This window comes from Rhinoraja longicauda, chromosome 10, assembly GCF_053455715.1.
Source record: "Rhinoraja longicauda isolate Sanriku21f chromosome 10, sRhiLon1.1, whole genome shotgun sequence".
NCBI classification, from domain to species: Eukaryota; Metazoa; Chordata; class Chondrichthyes; order Rajiformes; family Arhynchobatidae; genus Rhinoraja; species Rhinoraja longicauda.
Window position 1 is genome coordinate 13,383,556 of NC_135962.1, and position 18,859 is coordinate 13,402,414.

At 44.5% G+C, this 18,859-nt stretch overlaps 1 protein-coding gene across 1 annotated transcript in view; it reads right to left on the reverse strand.

The window, feature by feature from the left end:
* bub1bb (BUB1 mitotic checkpoint serine/threonine kinase Bb) overlaps nucleotides 1-8,994 on the reverse strand; it is a 51,862-nt gene extending 42,868 nt beyond the window's left edge. Inside the window, exons 1-4 of the mRNA XM_078407110.1 lie at nucleotides 8,793-8,994; nucleotides 4,657-4,823; nucleotides 2,096-2,155; nucleotides 1,334-1,478 (exon numbers count right to left, since the gene is read on the reverse strand). Coding sequence (XP_078263236.1) covers nucleotides 1,334-1,478; nucleotides 2,096-2,155; nucleotides 4,657-4,790 — 339 coding nt within the window. The 5' untranslated portion in view covers nucleotides 4,791-4,823; nucleotides 8,793-8,994. The remainder of the gene's footprint in view (nucleotides 1-1,333; nucleotides 1,479-2,095; nucleotides 2,156-4,656; nucleotides 4,824-8,792) is intronic.
* Nucleotides 8,995-18,859: the final 9,865 nt, after the last annotated feature.

An 18,859-nucleotide genomic window follows, 5' to 3' on the forward strand; every position in this document is an offset into this window, starting at 1 on the left:
GATTGGGAATGGGGATGGGAGGGATAGATCCGACACATCTTCAAAATATAATCACACACCAAGGGAAATAATAGTGCATTGCAAATCTCACACTAGCGCCAGCAAGGGTTGCAGGCACATGGCAGCAACACCATACGCAATTCTCCTCCAAGTCATAACCATCTTGATTTAGGAATATATCATGGTCTTTCACCAATGTTGAATCTCAACAATCTAATCAAAAGAGGACAGCAAGGGTGAACTGTGGTACTAGCCTTGCTGTTGACACCTATATCCCATGTAGGAAAAAAAAACTATGAAGGGGCAATACAACTGGTTTAAATAAATGACAGCATTGCCATGATCGTTGAAGTTATCGATTAAAAAATTGTTTTTTAGAATTAAATAGCCAAGACTTATTTATGGTCCACTCTCAGTTTCAACATGGTCTTCATTTATATACTGGAAGATTGATGGCACTCAATGGCAAGCAAGCCCAGGTTTCTATTAACATGAGCAAACGAGAAGAGGAAGTTAGCATTAGGGAAAAGTTGCCTAAAAAGTAACTGTCTGAATAAGTTTACATTAAAACAAGAACCGAAGAAAAGAAAGATCAAGCATGCCGACATTCCATTTTCAACCTAATCACTTCCTTTGATTATTTACAAGAATTGGAAATTTACAAATTTTCCCCATCTCAATTCTAAATAACCGATTCCACTATCCAACAACTATAATTGGATTCTCCAGCCCCAGGTAAATGCCTTCAAACATGCATTCTGCTTTAACATTACCCCATAAAAGTACTGAATATGACAATAGACAATAGGTGCAGGAGGGGGCCATTCGGCCCTTCGAGCCAGCACCACCATTCAATGTGATCATGGCTGATCATTCTCAATCAGTACCCCGTTCATGCCTTCTCCCCATACCCCCTGACTCCGCTATCCTTAAGAGCTCTATCCAGCTCTCTTGAATGCATTCAGAGAATTGGCCTCCACTGCCTTCTGAGGCAGAGAATTCCACAGATTCACAACTCTCTGACTGAAAAGGTTTTTCCTCATCTCAATTCTAAATGGCCTACCCCTTATTCTTAAACTGTGGCCCCTTGTTCTGGACTCCCCCAACATTGGGAACATGTTTCCTGCCTCTAACGTGTCCAACCCCCTAATAATCTTATACGTTTCGATAAGATCTCCTCTCATCCTTCTAAATTCCAGTGTATACAAGCCTAGTCTCACTGGCCCTCACAAAATAGCATACATGACAGGAGCAAACAACATTTATAACTGAGCAACAAATAGTACAGACGTGGAAGTCATAGGACAGTAAGTAATTTAACAAATGCACTTACAAACTTTAGCCAGTGACCAAGGTACCGTACATCTCTGGAGTATTGGTCATTCTTTAGGAAGATTCGTAAACTTCTCTCCAATAATCCTGAGAGATTACTATCTGTTCCACCATGTGGAAACATCTGCTCTGTCCATTTAAGATATCTGTTTCAATGAAAATAAGTCAAAAGTATTTAGTTGGTACAATAGAAAGACACAGCTTCAGAGTTTTAGCACCCCACAAATGTACACAAAAAAACCCATTCAGAACACAAGTAACTTCAGTGCCATTAGGCTCACACCCTTTAGTTGAGCTACCCAAATCTCCCCATTCCATTTAAAAATAATTAATCACCTATTTTCTTCAAAGTTGTTTAAATAAACAAGGATTCATCTTTTCTTTCAATCTCCACTTTCATACATCAAAAGAACTCCATCTTTTGATACCCTTTTCCTTTGCAAAACACCGTCTTGAAAATCATTTTGTTTCACTGTTACATCCACCAATTTTACTCCAATCTATATATCTGCAATTAAGTATTTTTAAATATATAAACACTCGATTGTTTGACTGCTTCCTTTTCTCCAAACCAAACTTTCTTTTTTTGTTTCCAGCGCCAATCAAGTGTACACATTTCCTAACTCTGCTTTTTCCACTCACTATTCCATTTTGCAATGGACAAGCTGAATCTTTTTTCATTACTACTTCTTAGAAGTATCTTTGCAAATTCTCTCAAAATGTGTTGACCTTCAACAAATAACCCAAAATCAAATCTACTTACCTATCCCAAACATCCAGAGGGTCGTTCCCAGCATAAGAACGGATTTCTGTCTCAAAGGCCCTGAAAAATAAACATGATCCAACAGTGAGCCTTCTACTAGCATTAGTATTTATTAATATTAGCAGAAATATGATCAGAAATGGCTGCTGCCAATTTATGGTACACTGTGTTTGGAGACTCTCTTGCAGAATGGCAAAGCCCAAGTCATTCATTGCCTGCTTTCACAGAAGGAATTGAATTATATAGCTCCTGAAAACCTTTCAATTCCATAAATTCCACCCGTTTGAGAAATACATTTTAAACTTCCAAACTGTTATAGTGAAGTAGCTGTCAGAACAGGGAAGCTGTTCAAACTGATAATGGACAAGTGGAAGGTACAATCCACATCAGAACGAGCTGGGCCAGGCATGTAGGAAAGCACTGGAGATGCTAGTTTACACCGAAGGTAGACTCAAAATGCTGGAGTAACTAAGCGGGACAAGCAGCATCTCTGGAGAGAAGGAATGGGTGACGTTTCGGGTTGAGACCCTTCTTCAGACTGGAGAAGGGTCTCGACCTTAAACATCACCTATTCTTTCTCATGTAAACCTACAGGTTAGCGATATTACACAAGCTCATTGATCACTGGTTTGACTTAACAATAGAAACACTCGCCAAATAAAGGCTCAGTTTACTGCTTGGACCTTATTTAGAGGATTGCTTTCAAAGCCTTGCCCAAACTCAGTCTTTTAAACGGGCAAGCAGTACCCCTCCACCTTCCATTCAGTTCGTCATGCCAAGAGAATTATGAAATTCTGGAAGGTCAGAGGTATACTAACACCCACGCCCTCCCCATGCCACAATCAGACAGCCATTGTAGCAATAAATCCACCTGCTGGCCAGCTGTAACCCAGCCTAGCAGTTAGCATGTAGAAGTTGGACAGGGAGAGCTGCTACCTCACAGCACCAGAGACCCAGGTTTGATCATGATATCAGGTGCTGTCCTTATGGAGTTTGCACGTTCTCCCCATGACCACATTGGTTTCCTTCCACAAATCCAAAGGCATGTGGGTTTGGAGCTTAATTGTTCTCCAAAATTTCCCTTTACTATTAACTGCCCACTTAGAACCAGGTTCCTAACTACAAATATGCAAGTATGAATAAGCAGTCTGGAGGCGGCTCCCAACCCAAAACATCATCCGTTCATTTCCACCCACAGATTTATTATTTTCCAAGAATATCTCGTGTCAATTTTAGAATAAACTTGTTCCAAAGAACATGAATCACATAAGTGTTTGTAAAAGAACCACAAGGATGTATTCATTAAAACAAATTCCAATTTAAATTTCATCATGGAAAGAAAATCATTTGCAAGGGTCTCGACCCGAAACATCACCCTGTGGCGGTCCCTGGGGATTAGGCCACTCCTTGGGTCATCCCCCTCGGCACTAGATGAACAGGGACGAGGGACTGCCCAAGACTATGGGGTTTCTCCCAAGGGGTTTTTATCATTCATCCCTTCGGTGGAACTCGTGGTGTGTGGATGCAAGTTATCGGCATTAAAGATCCCTTGAACCCTGCCTGGCGTCTCGCCTTATTCTGACTGTATACGGGCCACTACAACCCATTCCTTCTCTCCTGAGATGCTGCTTGACCCGTTGAGTTACTCCAGCATTTTGTGTCTACCTTCAATTTGAACTAGCATCTGTAGTTATTTTCCTACGCAAGAATAATTTGGGTTGACACCAAGAACCTGATGCCCTTTCATTTGTCACCGATGGCCAAATGAACACAAATATCCTTCAGTAAAAGCAAGCAACTGGGCTTCCCAAAGTGGTCGACGGTTACCTTCAGTGTTACGCAATGGAATATGTTCTCAACGTCACATCAATTCAAAATCCACTCACTTTGAACCCTGATTTGAAACATATTTCCATTTCACGATAATTAGAAAATGATTACCGTTCTGAATCATATACCTCTCAAAAACAATTCCATACTCCAAGATGAGACAGGTGGATTTAAAAAACTGCATCCCGTTTGGTAGCATAACAAAGATTTATGTATAAATGTGCTCTTCCAAATCAAACTGCACACTCAGACTTAAGATAGACACAAAATGTTGGATTAACTCAAGCAGTATCTCTGGAGGGAAGGAGGTGGTGACATTTTGGCTCAAAACCCTTTTTCAGATTTGACCCAAAATGTCTCCTACTCCGTTTCACCAAAGATGCTACCTGACCTGCTGAGTTACTTCAGCATTTTGTGTCTATCTTCGGCGTACACCAGCATCCAGTTCCTTCCTAAACACAGCCATATTTCCTGTTTTTTGTATACCAATATTAATTGACATTCACTGATGGGCAAACAAAGATGGTGCTGACAATTCAAACACCACAAATCCTAGTAGTTAGGATACCCATACTAACTTCAGGGCCTTCAAATTTTCTGGGTAGTTCACATGCTCTACTTTTAACACTGAACATGGACTCCGTCTTATCAAAACCTTGCACCAAAATACTCAAGTATAGTGCTCTAGTGCACAATTGTGAATCCTGTAGAAAGTCAACAGTATTTCTTACCAAATCTGCTCCTGAATACTGATCTGACTTGGGCCTTCATGCTGTGCAAGTACATCTTTCAGTGTGCCCACATCTCGGCCTTGCTTCAAAGGCTGAACATTCTCCTTACTCAGCTCCCAGTCTGCCTCTGCCATTTTGAGGGATGTATAACCTTCTCAAACAAAACCCTGCAAAAGAAACACACAACTTTCTGCCTTCAGTCTTAAGTTTTAATTTAAAATAAAATAAAATATATAGGCCAAGTTATTTTAATACATGAGGAGGAATGGTTTAATGCAAATCAATTTAACATTAAAGTAACATTAATATCCACATTCATGCACGTTAAAGACATAGCCCGAAGAGATCACACATATAATCAGAATTTTCAATTTGGTTTGAATGAAATATTTTTTTACAGTGATTGAAATCTGGAATGTACTACTGGAAAGGATGGAAGCTGACTCAAAACCATTTTTAGTAAGCAATAAAATTGAACTGCAATTACAGAGGTTGAACACCACTTTTTCCCCCGATCCCTCTGTTCCAGAGCCTTTCTGGATTATCTATTTTTCTGGACCAACAGAGGACACATGATAATGAAACGACAATATGCTTCTGGCCCGCTAATGACACTCCTCTCGTGTCTCTAAGGCGCCCCACGGAGTGCCAGAAACAGAAGTACAACAAATGTAAGATTGAATGTGAATGGAATGACCTGCTGACCCATCCTCGGCTCCCACTGTCTCCCCGGCCGTTTAGAGACCTGGCTTCCGACCCCACTCCCAACTTGCGAAGTGCACCAGCGAGCCCTTCTTCACAAAACGCACGTTCCAGGGACACATGTAGCCCCTGGGGATAGCATTTTTTTCGGGCCCCCAAGGGCGTTTTTGGTGGGAGGACACCAAATAAAAGCACTGTCCCCAGTGGTGACAGTGCGAGTCACAATGGCTGCGTGAACCTGTGAAGAAAGGCTCGTTGGTGCAGACCAGTGGCATCGGCGCCTTGTTTTAAAGTGAAACGACACAACGTGCTGGAGTAACTCAGCAGGCTCAGTCTAAGGAAGGGTCTCGAAGTCCCCTATCCATGTTCTCCAGAGATCCTGACGCCTGGATCACTCCAGCACCTCATGTGCCTTTGGTGAAGAAAGGGTCGCTGGTGCACCTCGCGAGTCGGGAGTGGTGTCGGAAGCTGGGATTCTAAACGACCAGGGAGACGGTGTGAGCCGGGAATGGGTCGGCAGGTCCGTCCGCTGTACCCCACATCTGTTATAACCAGGTCGTTAACACAAGGATTTACTGCATTGCCATTGTGAATCAGTTAGGAAAGATTGAGAGCATAGCTGATTGTTTCACGATGGAGGGACACGACCAGAAAGAACGCCACTTGCAAAGCCATCTGTGGTGCTTAAGGAATTTTAACTGAGCTCTCGTAATTTTGTCTGGATTATAAGGGTGGGCAGACCATTATTTGCCAGAAAATCAGTGTTCAACCTGTACTAGGGATAAAAATGTATTCCCATAAGAGAGATGTTGGACTTCTACACATCAATCTACTTTTGCATAGTATAATTCTAAGAAAAACCTCACTATCTTTGGTAGTACTTTTTTTTGAGTGACTAAATAGGAGTGGACACCAAGCAGAACAAATCTTCCATTGTCTTAGGATTCAACTATTATTTTACTGATAAACTATTTTCAAATAATTCAATAATTTAATCTCTAAATGAAAGAGAACTATTCACGTTTCTTGGTTCAAGACAAATACCATCTCCAGCCCATTACAATAATATACACTTGACATTGATGCAGTGAAGAATAAGTAATCTTTTGGAGACCATATTAACCTACCAATTAGTTCAGAAATTAAAATTCCAGGTACTATTAAAATAACTGCAGACCATTCTCTTTGATTATCCAACATATTAACTGAATGCTCATTGTTCTGACCAGGGAACCGGGACACTCAGAGACACTAAAGTTGTAGATATGAAGGTCTTTATTCATCACGACAATCATTCACTTGGAAACCCTCTCTGTGAAATCACCACGGTCAAAGTATATCAAGTCTTTTGTTTGTTTTTATGTCTTGTTTGCTTTGTAAAGCGTCTTTGAGTATCTTGAAAAGCGCTATATAAAATAAATGTATTATTATTATTATTAAGTGTTTATACTTTTGAGGTTTAAGAGAATATCAGGTGATTCAATATACTTTAAATTGCTACAAGACATTGTTTGCTTCAATATTTTGAGTCTGACAAAGACTCAAAAGTAGGGGGCTAGAATGCAACCCCCCCCCCCCCCCCCCCCGGCAGAATTTAAAAAATCAAAATCAATATTTTTCAAAAAATGAGCCAACAAGAAATGTTCACACACACACACACACACTACTCCAAACCTGTGCCCTCGTTATTGAAAGCATTTATACAGGGCAATGGGTAAACAAATCAAAAGAAACAATCAACCTTAATAACGTCAAGTTCTGGAACCAATGACCTCGCACAACCCAACCTTTAACCCCCGAGCCTTTAAACAACACATATCCCCCCTCAAACTCCCTCTCCCCCTTACCCACCCTCCACTCCCATCTTCCCCTTACCCATCTTCAAGCCCCTCACACCCCCTTCCTCCGCCTCCTCAACCTACACCCTATTCACACACCCTCCGCCCTCTCCCCCTACACACACCCATCACCCTCAGTCATTCTTAAAACTCCAGTCTCCAAGCCGCCGTTTCTCCAGATCGCGACTTGTGTCTACTCCCCGTGTTTACCCCCACTCCCCGTGTTCACACCGCTACTCCCCTTGTTTACCTCCACTCTCCGTGTTTACTTCTACTCCCCGTGTTTACCCCCACTCCCCGTGTTTACCTCCACTCCCCGTGTTTACTTCTACCCCGTGTTTACCCCCACTCCCCGTGTTCACACCGCTACTCCCCGTGTTTACCCCCACTCCCCGTGTTTACTTCTACTCCCCGTGTTTACCCCCACTCCCCGTGTTTACCCCCACTCCCAGTGTTTACCCCCACTCCCCGTGTTTACCGCTACTCCCCGTGTTCACACCGCTACTCCCCGTGTTTACCCCCCTACTCCGTGTTTACCCCCACTACTCCCCGTGTTCACCGCTACTCCCCGTGTTTACCGGTACTACCCGTGTTCACACCGCTACTCCCCGTGTTCACACCGCTACTCCCCGTGTTCACCGCTACTCCCCGTGTTCACCGCTACTCCCCGTGTTCACCGCTACTCCCCGTGTTCACCGCTACTCCCCGTGTTTACCCCCACTCCCCGTGTTCACACCGCTACTCCCCGTGTTCACACCGCTACTCCCCGTGTTCACACCGCTACTCCCCGTGTTCACACCGCTACTCCCCGTGTTCACACCGCTACTCCCCGTGTTTACCCCCACTCCCCGTGTTTACCCCCACTCCCCGTGTTCACACCACTACTCCCCGTGTTCACCACTACTCCCCGTGTTTACCGCTACTCCCCGTGTTTACCCCCACTCCCCGTGTTTACCGCTACTCCCCGTGTTCACACCGCTACTCCCCGTGTTTACCCCCACTCCCCGTGTTTACCCCCACTCCCCGTGTTCACACCACTACTCCCCGTGTTCACCGCTACTCCCCGTGTTCACCGCTACTCCCCGTGTTTACCGGTACTACCCGTGTTTACCGCTACTCCCCGTGTTCACACCGCTACTCCCCGTGTTCACACCGCTACTCCCCGTGTTCACACCGCTACTCCCCGTGTTCACACCGCTACTCCCCGTGTTTACCGCTACTCCCCGTGTTCACACCGCTACTCCCCGTGTTTACCCCCACTCCCCGTGTTCACACCGCTACTCCCCGTGTTCACACCGCTACTCCCCGTGTTCACACCGCTACTCCCCGTGTTCACACCGCTACTCCCCGTGTTCACCTCTCCTCCCCGTGTTCACACCGCTACTCCCCGTGTTCACCTCTCCTCCCCGTGTTCACACCGCTACTCCCCGTGTTTACCTCCACTCCCCGTGTTCACCTCTCCTCCCCGTGTTCACACCGCTACTCCCCGTGTTTACCTCCACTCCCCGTGTTTACCCCCACTCCCCGTGTTTACCCCCACTCCCCGTGTTCACCTCTCCTCCCCGTGTTCACACCACATCGCTTGGGCCCACTCACCTCTCCTCTCCTCTCCGCCCGTGCCCACTCGCCGCTGCGCCGCCGCCTCCTGTCCGCGATTTGAATCCCAACCGCCACTCCGGCGACCTCGTCACTCATTGGCCGCCGGCGTGACGATCCGCCAACGGGAACAGCTTCAACTGCTTTGACCACAACGGCGGTCAATTGTATTTATGGAAACGATGCGGTCCAAGATTATAAACATTTCTTGAAAATGTTACGCCCTTGAAACGCTTTTTCAATTTCGGATGCCACCTGCGCGCGGCTCTGACCTCGCTGGAGGGGTCCGTGCGCGCAATGCACCCTGGGGTTTGTAGTTCCCGTGCTGATCTGGGAGCGATAGAAGGACTGTGTCCATCCACACCATCTCTCTTGGTTGCCAAACCCTTAACTCCTCTTCCCATTCACACACTGATCTTTCTATCCTGTGCCTCCTCTATTGTTAGAGTGGGGCCCAACACATTGGTGGAACAGCATCTCATATTTCGCTTGGGTCGCTTACAACCCAGAGGTATGAATATTGATTTCACTAACTTCAATTAACACTTGTTATCCCCTCTCTCTCTATCCCTCCCCCACTCCAGCCATTGTACTAGTTTCACTGTCATCCTTTTGAGTTTCATTGTCTGTATAACTTGTTAAACAACTACTGTTACTATTATCATTGATACTTTGGTGTATATCTTTGTTCTATATCTCTCCAAATCATTGGTTCTATCTCTCATTTCCCTTTCCCGTGACTTTCAGTCTGAAGTAGGGTCTCAACCTGAAACGTCACCCATTCCTTCCCTCCAGAGATGCTGCCTGTCCGGCTGAGTTACTCCAGCATTTTGTGTCTATCTTTGGTTTAAACCAGCAGCTGCAGTTCCTGTCTACACATTTGATCTGGGAGCTTGTGAGTTAACAGACATGTTTCGTTCATAGAAGCATTTCGTTTAGAGATACAACATGGAGACAGGCTCCTCGGCCCACCGAGTTCACGATACTTTTATCCCACTTTCTCTCCATTCCCTAACAAGAGGGAGCAGTTTACAGAGAGCAATTAACCTACAAGCCTGTATGTCTTTGGGATGTGGGAGAAACTAGAGCACCCAGAGAAAACCAACACGGGGAAAACGTGCAAACTCCACACAGACAACACCCATAGCCAGGATCGAACCCGAGTCTCTGGCGCTGTGAGGCGGCAACTTTACCAGCTGCGCCACTGTGACACCCATAATTTTTTTAAGGAATGGGTGGGGAGTCCACATGTGTACAGTTCCTGTTAAATGCCTCTTATAAATATTTGTAAGTATACTGAACGCTTAAAACTCTCTGAGGATTCAGATTGTAGTTCTTTTGCATCTGATTCGGAAAGTGTCATGCCCAAGTTCCTCTCAGGAGTTTTGAACACAATGTCAAAGCTGACCCTTTTGTACAGAACTGAAAGAGTTCTGAACTGTTCTTTGGTCCAGAGCTTCAGAATGCGTCGGGACTTCCGAGGGCATGTCCAAGGGGGGGATCTCCTAATAATAAACTCTGCCTTTCTAATGCCATAAATAAGATTGCAATTATGTAGCATCTTTCACATAACATTGCAGTACAATGAAGTGATTTACTCAGTTACTTTAAAACACCACCCTGCCATACTCTCATATCACTCCTGCCATCGGGAAGAAGGTAGAGGAGCCTGAAAAACTGTAACATCCGGGTTCAGGGGCAGTTTCTTCCTTAATGCCATCAGGCTATTAAACCCGACAACCTCCAACTGAACTGTGAACTACATAGACTTGGGGGCATTGTTTTTGTTCCTGCACTATTATTGTTTTTTTTATATACTGACTTTTTTTTTGTTTATTATTGTGTTAATAGAGTTTTATGTTTGCATATCTGTTGTTCTGCTGCAAGAAAAAATGTAATTGTTCCATGTAGGGACATATGACAATAAAGCACTCTTGACTGCTGTAACACTGAGAAATCCAGTAGCCAAACTACATGTAGCAAGATATCACAACAGTCTGAGGACAGATCCCAATCTGATCACCGATCAGACTGAAGAAGCATTGCCATTCCACTTTTCTCCAATGATGCTGCCGACCCGTTGAGCTACTCCAGCACTATGTGTGTCTTTTTTTAATGAACCCGGATCTGCAGTTCCTTGGGTCAGCAATTTGGTAAGACCACATCATATGTTTTTCATGAGTTCTGTGAGAACTCCCCTGCTTTTCTCTGAAATTTCTTATTGGGATCCTTCATATCTTTTAGGGAATGTTCATGAGTTACAAAAAAGTGTGGATAGGAAAATATTAGACAATAAGAAAAAATTATTAAAATAAGAACTTATCCTCAAAATGGCAAAACAACCAGTTCACAATTTAACCTGCAAGGATAGTTTATGGGTATTGAAACCAATCATCGAGTGTGGCAAAGTCCAATACTATATCATGATGCCAATAGATGAATGTGCATGTCCAGCACATTAACCACCCCCCCCTATTGATTCGCTCTACACTTCACGTTGCCTCGGGAAAGCAGCTAACATAATCAAAGACCATTTTTACCTGGTCGTTCTCTCCTCCCCACTCCTGTCAGCAAGAGGATACCAAACCTTGAGTGATCGCATCACCAGATTCAGGAACAGCTCTAACGCCACTGTTACCAGACTACTAAACAGACCTTACATAAACTAGCATGTAGTCCCGATCTTCTAACCTACCTCTTTGTGGACCTTGCTTTTTTTTTTAAAGCTGCATTTTCTGTGTAACTGTAACATGATAGTGCTGTAACATTGTGGCGGGACTCGGTACGGTCCAGCTCAGAATTAGACTAGGCGCCTTGTAGTCCGGTTAGGAAGGTTTTATTTGCACAGCAAACAAGCAGCACACACCCAAAGCACACTCTCTCCTCACACCTTCTCCTGACCTTATCGCCAAAACCCGCTCCTCGTAATCTCCGTGCTGAGGGTTCGATCAGGGAGTGGCCAAACACTCAGGTAGCGCCACAGCATTATATTTTGCTCTCTGGTATTTCTCTCTGTACTTACTATCAGTTGTATTTGTATATGGCTTGATTATACTCGGGTATAGTATGATGTAAATTGGATAGCATGCAAACAAAGCTTTTCACTGTAGCTTGGTACAGGTGGCAATAACAACCAATGCCAAAACAATACCGAAATTTAGCCCTCATTAAAGCCTCAATGAAGAGATCAAGGAAGACATTAATTGGCCGCCTCTATATTAACACAGTGCTAAAGATGTGCCTTGAGTATTTCTGTCATGCAATGCACAGTCTGTCTTGTCACCTAATATTCTGCTGCTGGTGTATCCAGAGGGCTATCCCTCAATGCTGCACAAAAGAGGTATATTTTGGGTGTCTGGGTTCTGTTCGCAGAAGCTTCTAAACCAGCCATATGAATTACTGTGTCACAGCAAAGGTGTTTGAGTATTCAGAGTATCTTGACAGTCACAGTGTACTCCCATTATAAATATGTATTTCTGCAAAGCTATCTATCTACACTCAAAATGTTGAAGCTGAGTAAGTAATTGTAGCCATTGAAACTGGAGTTAATCATTTCCGGTTGTCTTTGTACTTAAAATATTACCCAAACGCAGGCTCTGCGATCGTTTTGCTCAACACCTTCGCTCAGTCCGTCTTAACCAACCTGATCTTCCGGTGGCTGAGCATTTCAACTCCCCCTCCCACTCCCAGTCTGACCTTTCTGTCATGGGCCTCCTCCAGTGCCATAGTGAGGCTCACCAGAAATTGGAGGAACAGCACCTCATATTTCGCTTGGGCAGCTTGCAGCCTAGCGGTATGAACATTGACCTCCAACTTTAGATAGTTCCTCTGTCCTTCTCTTCCCCTCCCCCTTCCCAGTTCTCCCACTGTCTTCCTGTCTCCACCTATATCCTTTCTTTGTCCCGCCTCCAACATCAGTCTGAAGAAGGGTCTCGACCCGAAACGTCACCCATTCCCTCTCTCCTAGACCGTACCGAGTCCCGCCACAATGTTACAGCACTATCATGTTACAGTTACACAGAAAATGCAGCTTTAAAAAAAAATGCAAGGTCCACAATGAGGTAGGTTAGAAGATCGGGACTACATGCTAGTTTATGTAAGGTCTGTTTAGTAGTCTGGTAACAGTGGCGTTAGAGCTGTTCCTGAATCTGGTGATACGATCATTCAAGGTTTGGTATCCTCTTGCCGACTGAAGTGGGGAGGAGAGAACGACCAGGTAAAAATGGCCTTTGATTATGTTAGCTGCTTTCCCGAGGCAACGTGAAGTGTAGAGAGAATCAATAGGGTGGGGGGAGGCTGGTTAATGTGCTGGACATGTCTGAAGAAGGGTCTCGACCCGAAACGTCACCCATTCCCTCTCTCCTAGATGCTGCCTGATCTGCTGAGTTACTCCAGCATTTTGTGATACCTTCGATTTGTACCAGCATCTGCAGTTATTTTCCTACACAATGATACTTTATTATCACCTGTACCCAGGTACAGAAAAATTCTTTGTTTTGCATACAACCTGGTAAAATCATGTAGTAGACCTCATCTAGACAGTACACAAATGTCGCCACGTTTTGACGTCGACAAAGTTACAAAAGTTCACCGAACAGTCCTATCTAACCTTGGTGCTCAATTGCTTAACACTGTTAAAATTATGCAGTGTAAAATTGAAAATTGACTGAAACTAGAATGATCCAGGAAAAACAACTATTTCTAGTAGATTTGCATCAGGCAGGAAATTTCATCTCTGGGTGCAATTCATCTTTGTATACATGACATGATTTTTGAGCCAGTTGCATAATGGATGACATAATTACCAAGTGCAAAGCTTATTTGGCAGTATTGCAGAAGGAAAAACTTGTCCTGCAAGTGACCATCACGAGTCAAGTTCCATAATTGTCATAAGTACCAGGAATGCAACAATGAAATTCTACTTGCTGCAGCTTAATGGCCCCATTAATACAATAACACAACAAATAAATATACAATAATAAATAATACAATAAATTAATAATTGCTAATATTGAGTCACCAGGCCATAATAATGCAAAATGGAAGTATGTAGTGAAACCAAAAAGAAAATGGATTGTAGATCATTGCTGAGGTTAGGTTATGCTTAGTATTGTGCAGTGTAGTTGCTGGGAAGAAGTTGATGGTTGGTGGGAAGAAGCTGCTCTTGAACCTGCAGGTCACGGTTCTCAGGGTCCTGTGCCTTCTTCCCAATGGTAGCAGCAGATGAGAGCATGGCCCGGGTGGTGTGAATCTTTGATGATATTAGCTGCGTTTTTGAGGCAGCACCTCCTGTAGAAACACTTTGCTGGTGGAGAGGTCAGTACCTGTGATGGATCAGGCAATCTCTACCACTTTATGCAGTCTCCTTCATCATGGGCATTCAAATTACAGAACCAGGCTACGATGCAACCAGTCAGTATGCCCTCTGCCGTACAACTGGAGAAGTTTGATAGAGCATTGAGTGACACACTGACTATCCTCAGTCTTCTGAGGAAATAGAGGTCTTGATGACATTTCTTTGCGATTGCAACAATGTGCTGATCAGAGGACAGATCTTTAGAGATATACACACCAATGAATCAGAAGCTGTTTACTCCACAGTCATCCCATCGATGAAGACTGGTTTGTGAATCTCCGCATTCCCCTCCTGAAGTCCACAATCAACTCCTTGGTCCTGTTAATGTTGAGAGCAAGGTTGTTATTCTGGCACCATTCACTCAGATTAACAATCTCCCTCTTATACTCTGACTCATGGTTACCCATGTTTCATCTAACAGCAGAGGTATCATCAACGAATTTAAAGATGCCGTTGGAGCTGTGTCTGGCTACACAGACATGGGAACAGAGAGAGTAGAGCAGGGGACTGTGCACACAGTCTTGAGGTGCTCTTGTGTTGATGGTCATTCCAGGAGGAAGTGTTGTTGCCAATTTGTACTTATTATTGGGTATTCCTAAGGCATATTGTTTGCTTTGGATTGGGACTTTGGTAAGGTAAGTCCTCTCTGGCCTTCCATGTAAAGCACCACCTCGCAAGACGCAGGCCCTGAACCCCAAGGCCCTCTAATTTCTCAATGGTCTGACATTCTTGACACACTATTCCCGAATAACCAAGCTACTTCAGACCCGCGATGATCTCAACCCACCACCCGTCCTGCTCAGATGCAAGAATTTGTATGGTCCAGGCCTGAGCCAGCATCCTCATGGTACCCAATGAAGGCCCTGCCTATCCACCTGCACTCACATATACCTCTTTCCAACAATCACCCTTGTCTTTTAGCCAATTGATATTCCCAGTCCTTGGCTCCCGGCTCCTCAAGTCATTATGCTTGCCCCAAAGCCTTTATTCTGATAATTGGCCCCTGATCTTATGCCACCAACCCCTTTTAGATGTGCAGTACTTAATAGGCATGACTCTAGTGTTTACTACTAATGTTGATTGGCTCTACAGTATTTGATAGCTCTTATTTGACAATATAGCAAGTTCTTGTTTCATTTCAGTACCATATTGGAATACGTGCTTCAAATTTGTACGATATCAAAGACTGTGCTTTAAAAAACCTTTATTGGCTGTGATACTGAGGTTACAAAAGGCATTAGGGTGATAAATGATTTCCTTTTTATTTTCTAATCGCACTCTATCTAATAGAATGGTATGAAGTGTGAAACACTTTGTGGCTATTATAGTGGATATAAGATTTGAGTAGAGACAGCTGATGGCCAAATGGATGGAGGAGGGGGGTTGAGGGGGATGGAGAGGATAAAGGGCTTTGAGGGGGATGGAGTGGGGGGAACGGGAGGGGAGGGGGATTGGGGGAGGAGAGGGTGCTACACCAATGCAGGAGAGGTTTGGGCCCAACGGGTCCACTTGGTCTAGTATGACTATAAATCATTCTTGACTCTTGATTCGTGACTCTTGTACTGACGAGTAGAAGCTTTCTAAACTATTCAGCAGGGGGCAGTGTTAACTAGAATTAAGAAACAATTTTTGTTATCACTCGGCAGATCAATCCCTTGCTTGCCTGGTCCAGTAGGGAGCAGCATTAACCTGTGTGTATTTTCACAGAACACAATTGCCACCTGCAACTCCTCGAGTGGAAAATGGAAAAGAGGTGGAAAATGACTTCTGTGTCTGGTCAGAGAATTTCTGCAACTTGATAGCACCCGTTTAAGTTACTGCCATTCGGCAGACTTAGACCTCAAGTGCTCAGCGGGCCAAATCTGCCAACTCTCTCATAGACCCTGTACACAGCTGCTGCACCATTAGTTTTAGATCAGTTGTAGGACTGGTGGCTATTGTTATGGTCCAGCAAAATGTTTAACTCCTTCCCTCCTGCTCACTATAATACTGTCATGCAGCGCAGGAATATGCTCTTTCTGCCAACCATGTCCGTACCGACCAGTAAGCACTCATCCATACCCTGTGTACTGAGGTTCTGAAGCAGGGTCTCGACCCGAAACGTCGCCCATTCCTTCTCTCCTGAGATGCTGCCTGACCTGCTGAGTTACTCCAGCATTTTGTGAATAAATACCTTCGATTTGTACCAGCATCTGCAGTTATTTTCTTATACTACTGTTAAAAAAATTGTTTTGCATGCTATCCAATCAGGTCAGATAACACTGTACATAAATGCAATCAAGCCAAGTTCAAGTACAATGGGTAGAGTGAAGGGAGAGGTACAGAGTGCAGAATATAGTTAAAAGAACAATAGGACACAAAGTGCTGGAGTAACTCAGCAGATCAGGCAGCTCCTCTGGAGAACTTGAATTGGTGATGTTTCAGGTCGAGACCATTCTGCAGACTGAAGAAGGGTCTCAACCCAAAACGTCACCTATCCATGTTCTCCAGAGATGCTGCCTGACTTGCTGAGTTACTCCAGCACTTTGTGCCTTTGTGTGCATTGACCAGCATCTGCAGTTCTTTGTTCCTGCAGAATGCAGTTCTCAGCATTACAACACAGTTCCAGAGACAAAGTCTAATGTCTGCAAAGAGGTAGAGGAGAATCAGATTATACCAACCTTGGGTCCGCAGCCTTCCATGCCGATTGAATTGTCCTCAAATGCTCGCGTTTGGTCTCTTTACGTGTTTCCACTGATTTTCTGTCACAACGGGTGTGTGGCTTTCCTCGAGGAGAAGAAGCAGAGTTACAAGCTCTGGCAGACCATTCACTCATTAGGTGCCACATAGTCAAGCCCTTTCCCTTTGGGGCGTCACGGTGGCGCAGCGGTAGAGTTGCTGCCTTACAGCGAATGCAGCGCCGGAGACCCGGGTTCGATCCCGACTACAGGTCTCTCCGGAGTTCGTACGTTCTCCCCGTGACCTGCGTGGGTTTTCTCCGAGATCTTCGGTTTCCTCCCACACTCCAAATATGTACAGGTATGTAGGTTAATTGGCTTGGTAAATGTAAAAATTGTCCCTAGTAGGTGTAGGATAGTGTTGATGTGCGGGGATCGCTGGGCAGCGCGGACCCGGTGGGCCGAGAGGGCCTGTTTCTGCGCTGTATCTCTAAACTAAACTAAATTCCTTAAATACCTTAACATTCCTAAATAATTTTGTACGTTACCAATGGAGGGGCATCCACATAGAGCGACATTGGAACAGAGAAAGAAACAAAGGATAGATCATGAAAAGCCGCTCTGGGTGGCAAAATGGCGCAGCGCTAGAGCTGCTGCCTCGCAGTGCAAAAGACCCAGGTTCGATCCATACTATGTGGAGTTTGTACATTCTCCCTGTGACTGCGTGGGTTTTCTCCTGGTGCTCCAATTTCCACTCACATTGCAAACACATGGAGGATTTCAGGTCAATTGGCTTCTGTAAATTGTCCCTAGTGTGCAGGACATACAACTAGTGTACATGTGACCGATGGTTAGCGTGGACTCGGTGGGCCTGTTTCCACACTGTATCTCCAAACTAAACTAAACCCCAAATCAAAAAAATACAGCAGATGCTGGAAATCTTAAATAAAAAAATATGTCACAAACACTCAGCACGTCAGGCAGCATAGATGGAAAGCGAAACAGTTAATATTTTAGGTTCAGGATCCTTCATTGAAACTGGGAAAGAGAAACAATAGTTAATTTAGGCAGCAGAGAAGCTGGGGGAGGGCGAATAGAGTGAAACAGACAGATTGGAATCATATTGAATAACATTTTCTGTTTACATAGTACATTGAAAAGTACAACACAAGAACAGGCCCTTCGGTCCACAAAGTCAGCTCTAACCATGATGCCAAGATGAACTAGTCTCATCTACCTGCACACGATTCATATCCCTCTAACACCTGCATATCCAAGTGCCTATCCTCTTAAAAGGCACAATCATATCTGCCTTCACCACTACCCCCTGACAGCACGTTCCAGGCACCACCACCTCTGTGTAAAATAACTTGTCTCACCCATCTATATACTAAAACTCTCGTTTGTTTGTTTATTTGTGATCGAACTACAGCCAAAATGGTACACGATAGTTTGACAATTGTAGGCCCACCTTACTCACCGTCATCACTTTAATGGTAAGGCAAGTAGTTTTATTGCAATAGGTGTTATATTTTTTAAGTTATTCACAATTTAAAGTTTAAATCTATCTCCTAGGGAGGGAGGGAGGGAGGGAGGGGGAGGGTGGTGGGAGAGGGAGGGGGGAGGAATGTGGACGAGGGGGGTTGAGGGGGATGGAGAGGGGGAAGTGGGGTGGGGAGGGGAGGGGACGGGGGGAGGGGGAGGGGAGGGAGGGGGGTAGGAGAGGGTGCTGCACCAATGCAGGAGAGGTTTGGGCCCAACGGGTCCACTTGGTCTAGTATCCTTTAAATTTTGCCCCTCTCACCTTAAACTTATGCCCTCCATTTTTTTTTAAATGTTTCCACCCTTGGAAAAGGGTTCTGACTATCTATCTTACTTATGCCTCTCATAATTTTTTACACTACTATCAGGGCTCCCCTCAACCTCCAATGCTCCAGAGAAAATAATCCAAATTTGTCCAACCTCTCCTTACCTTCTAATCCAGGCAGCATTCAGGTAAACCTCATCGGTACCCTCTCCAAAGCTTCCACGTCCTTCCTGTTTCTGACTGTCTA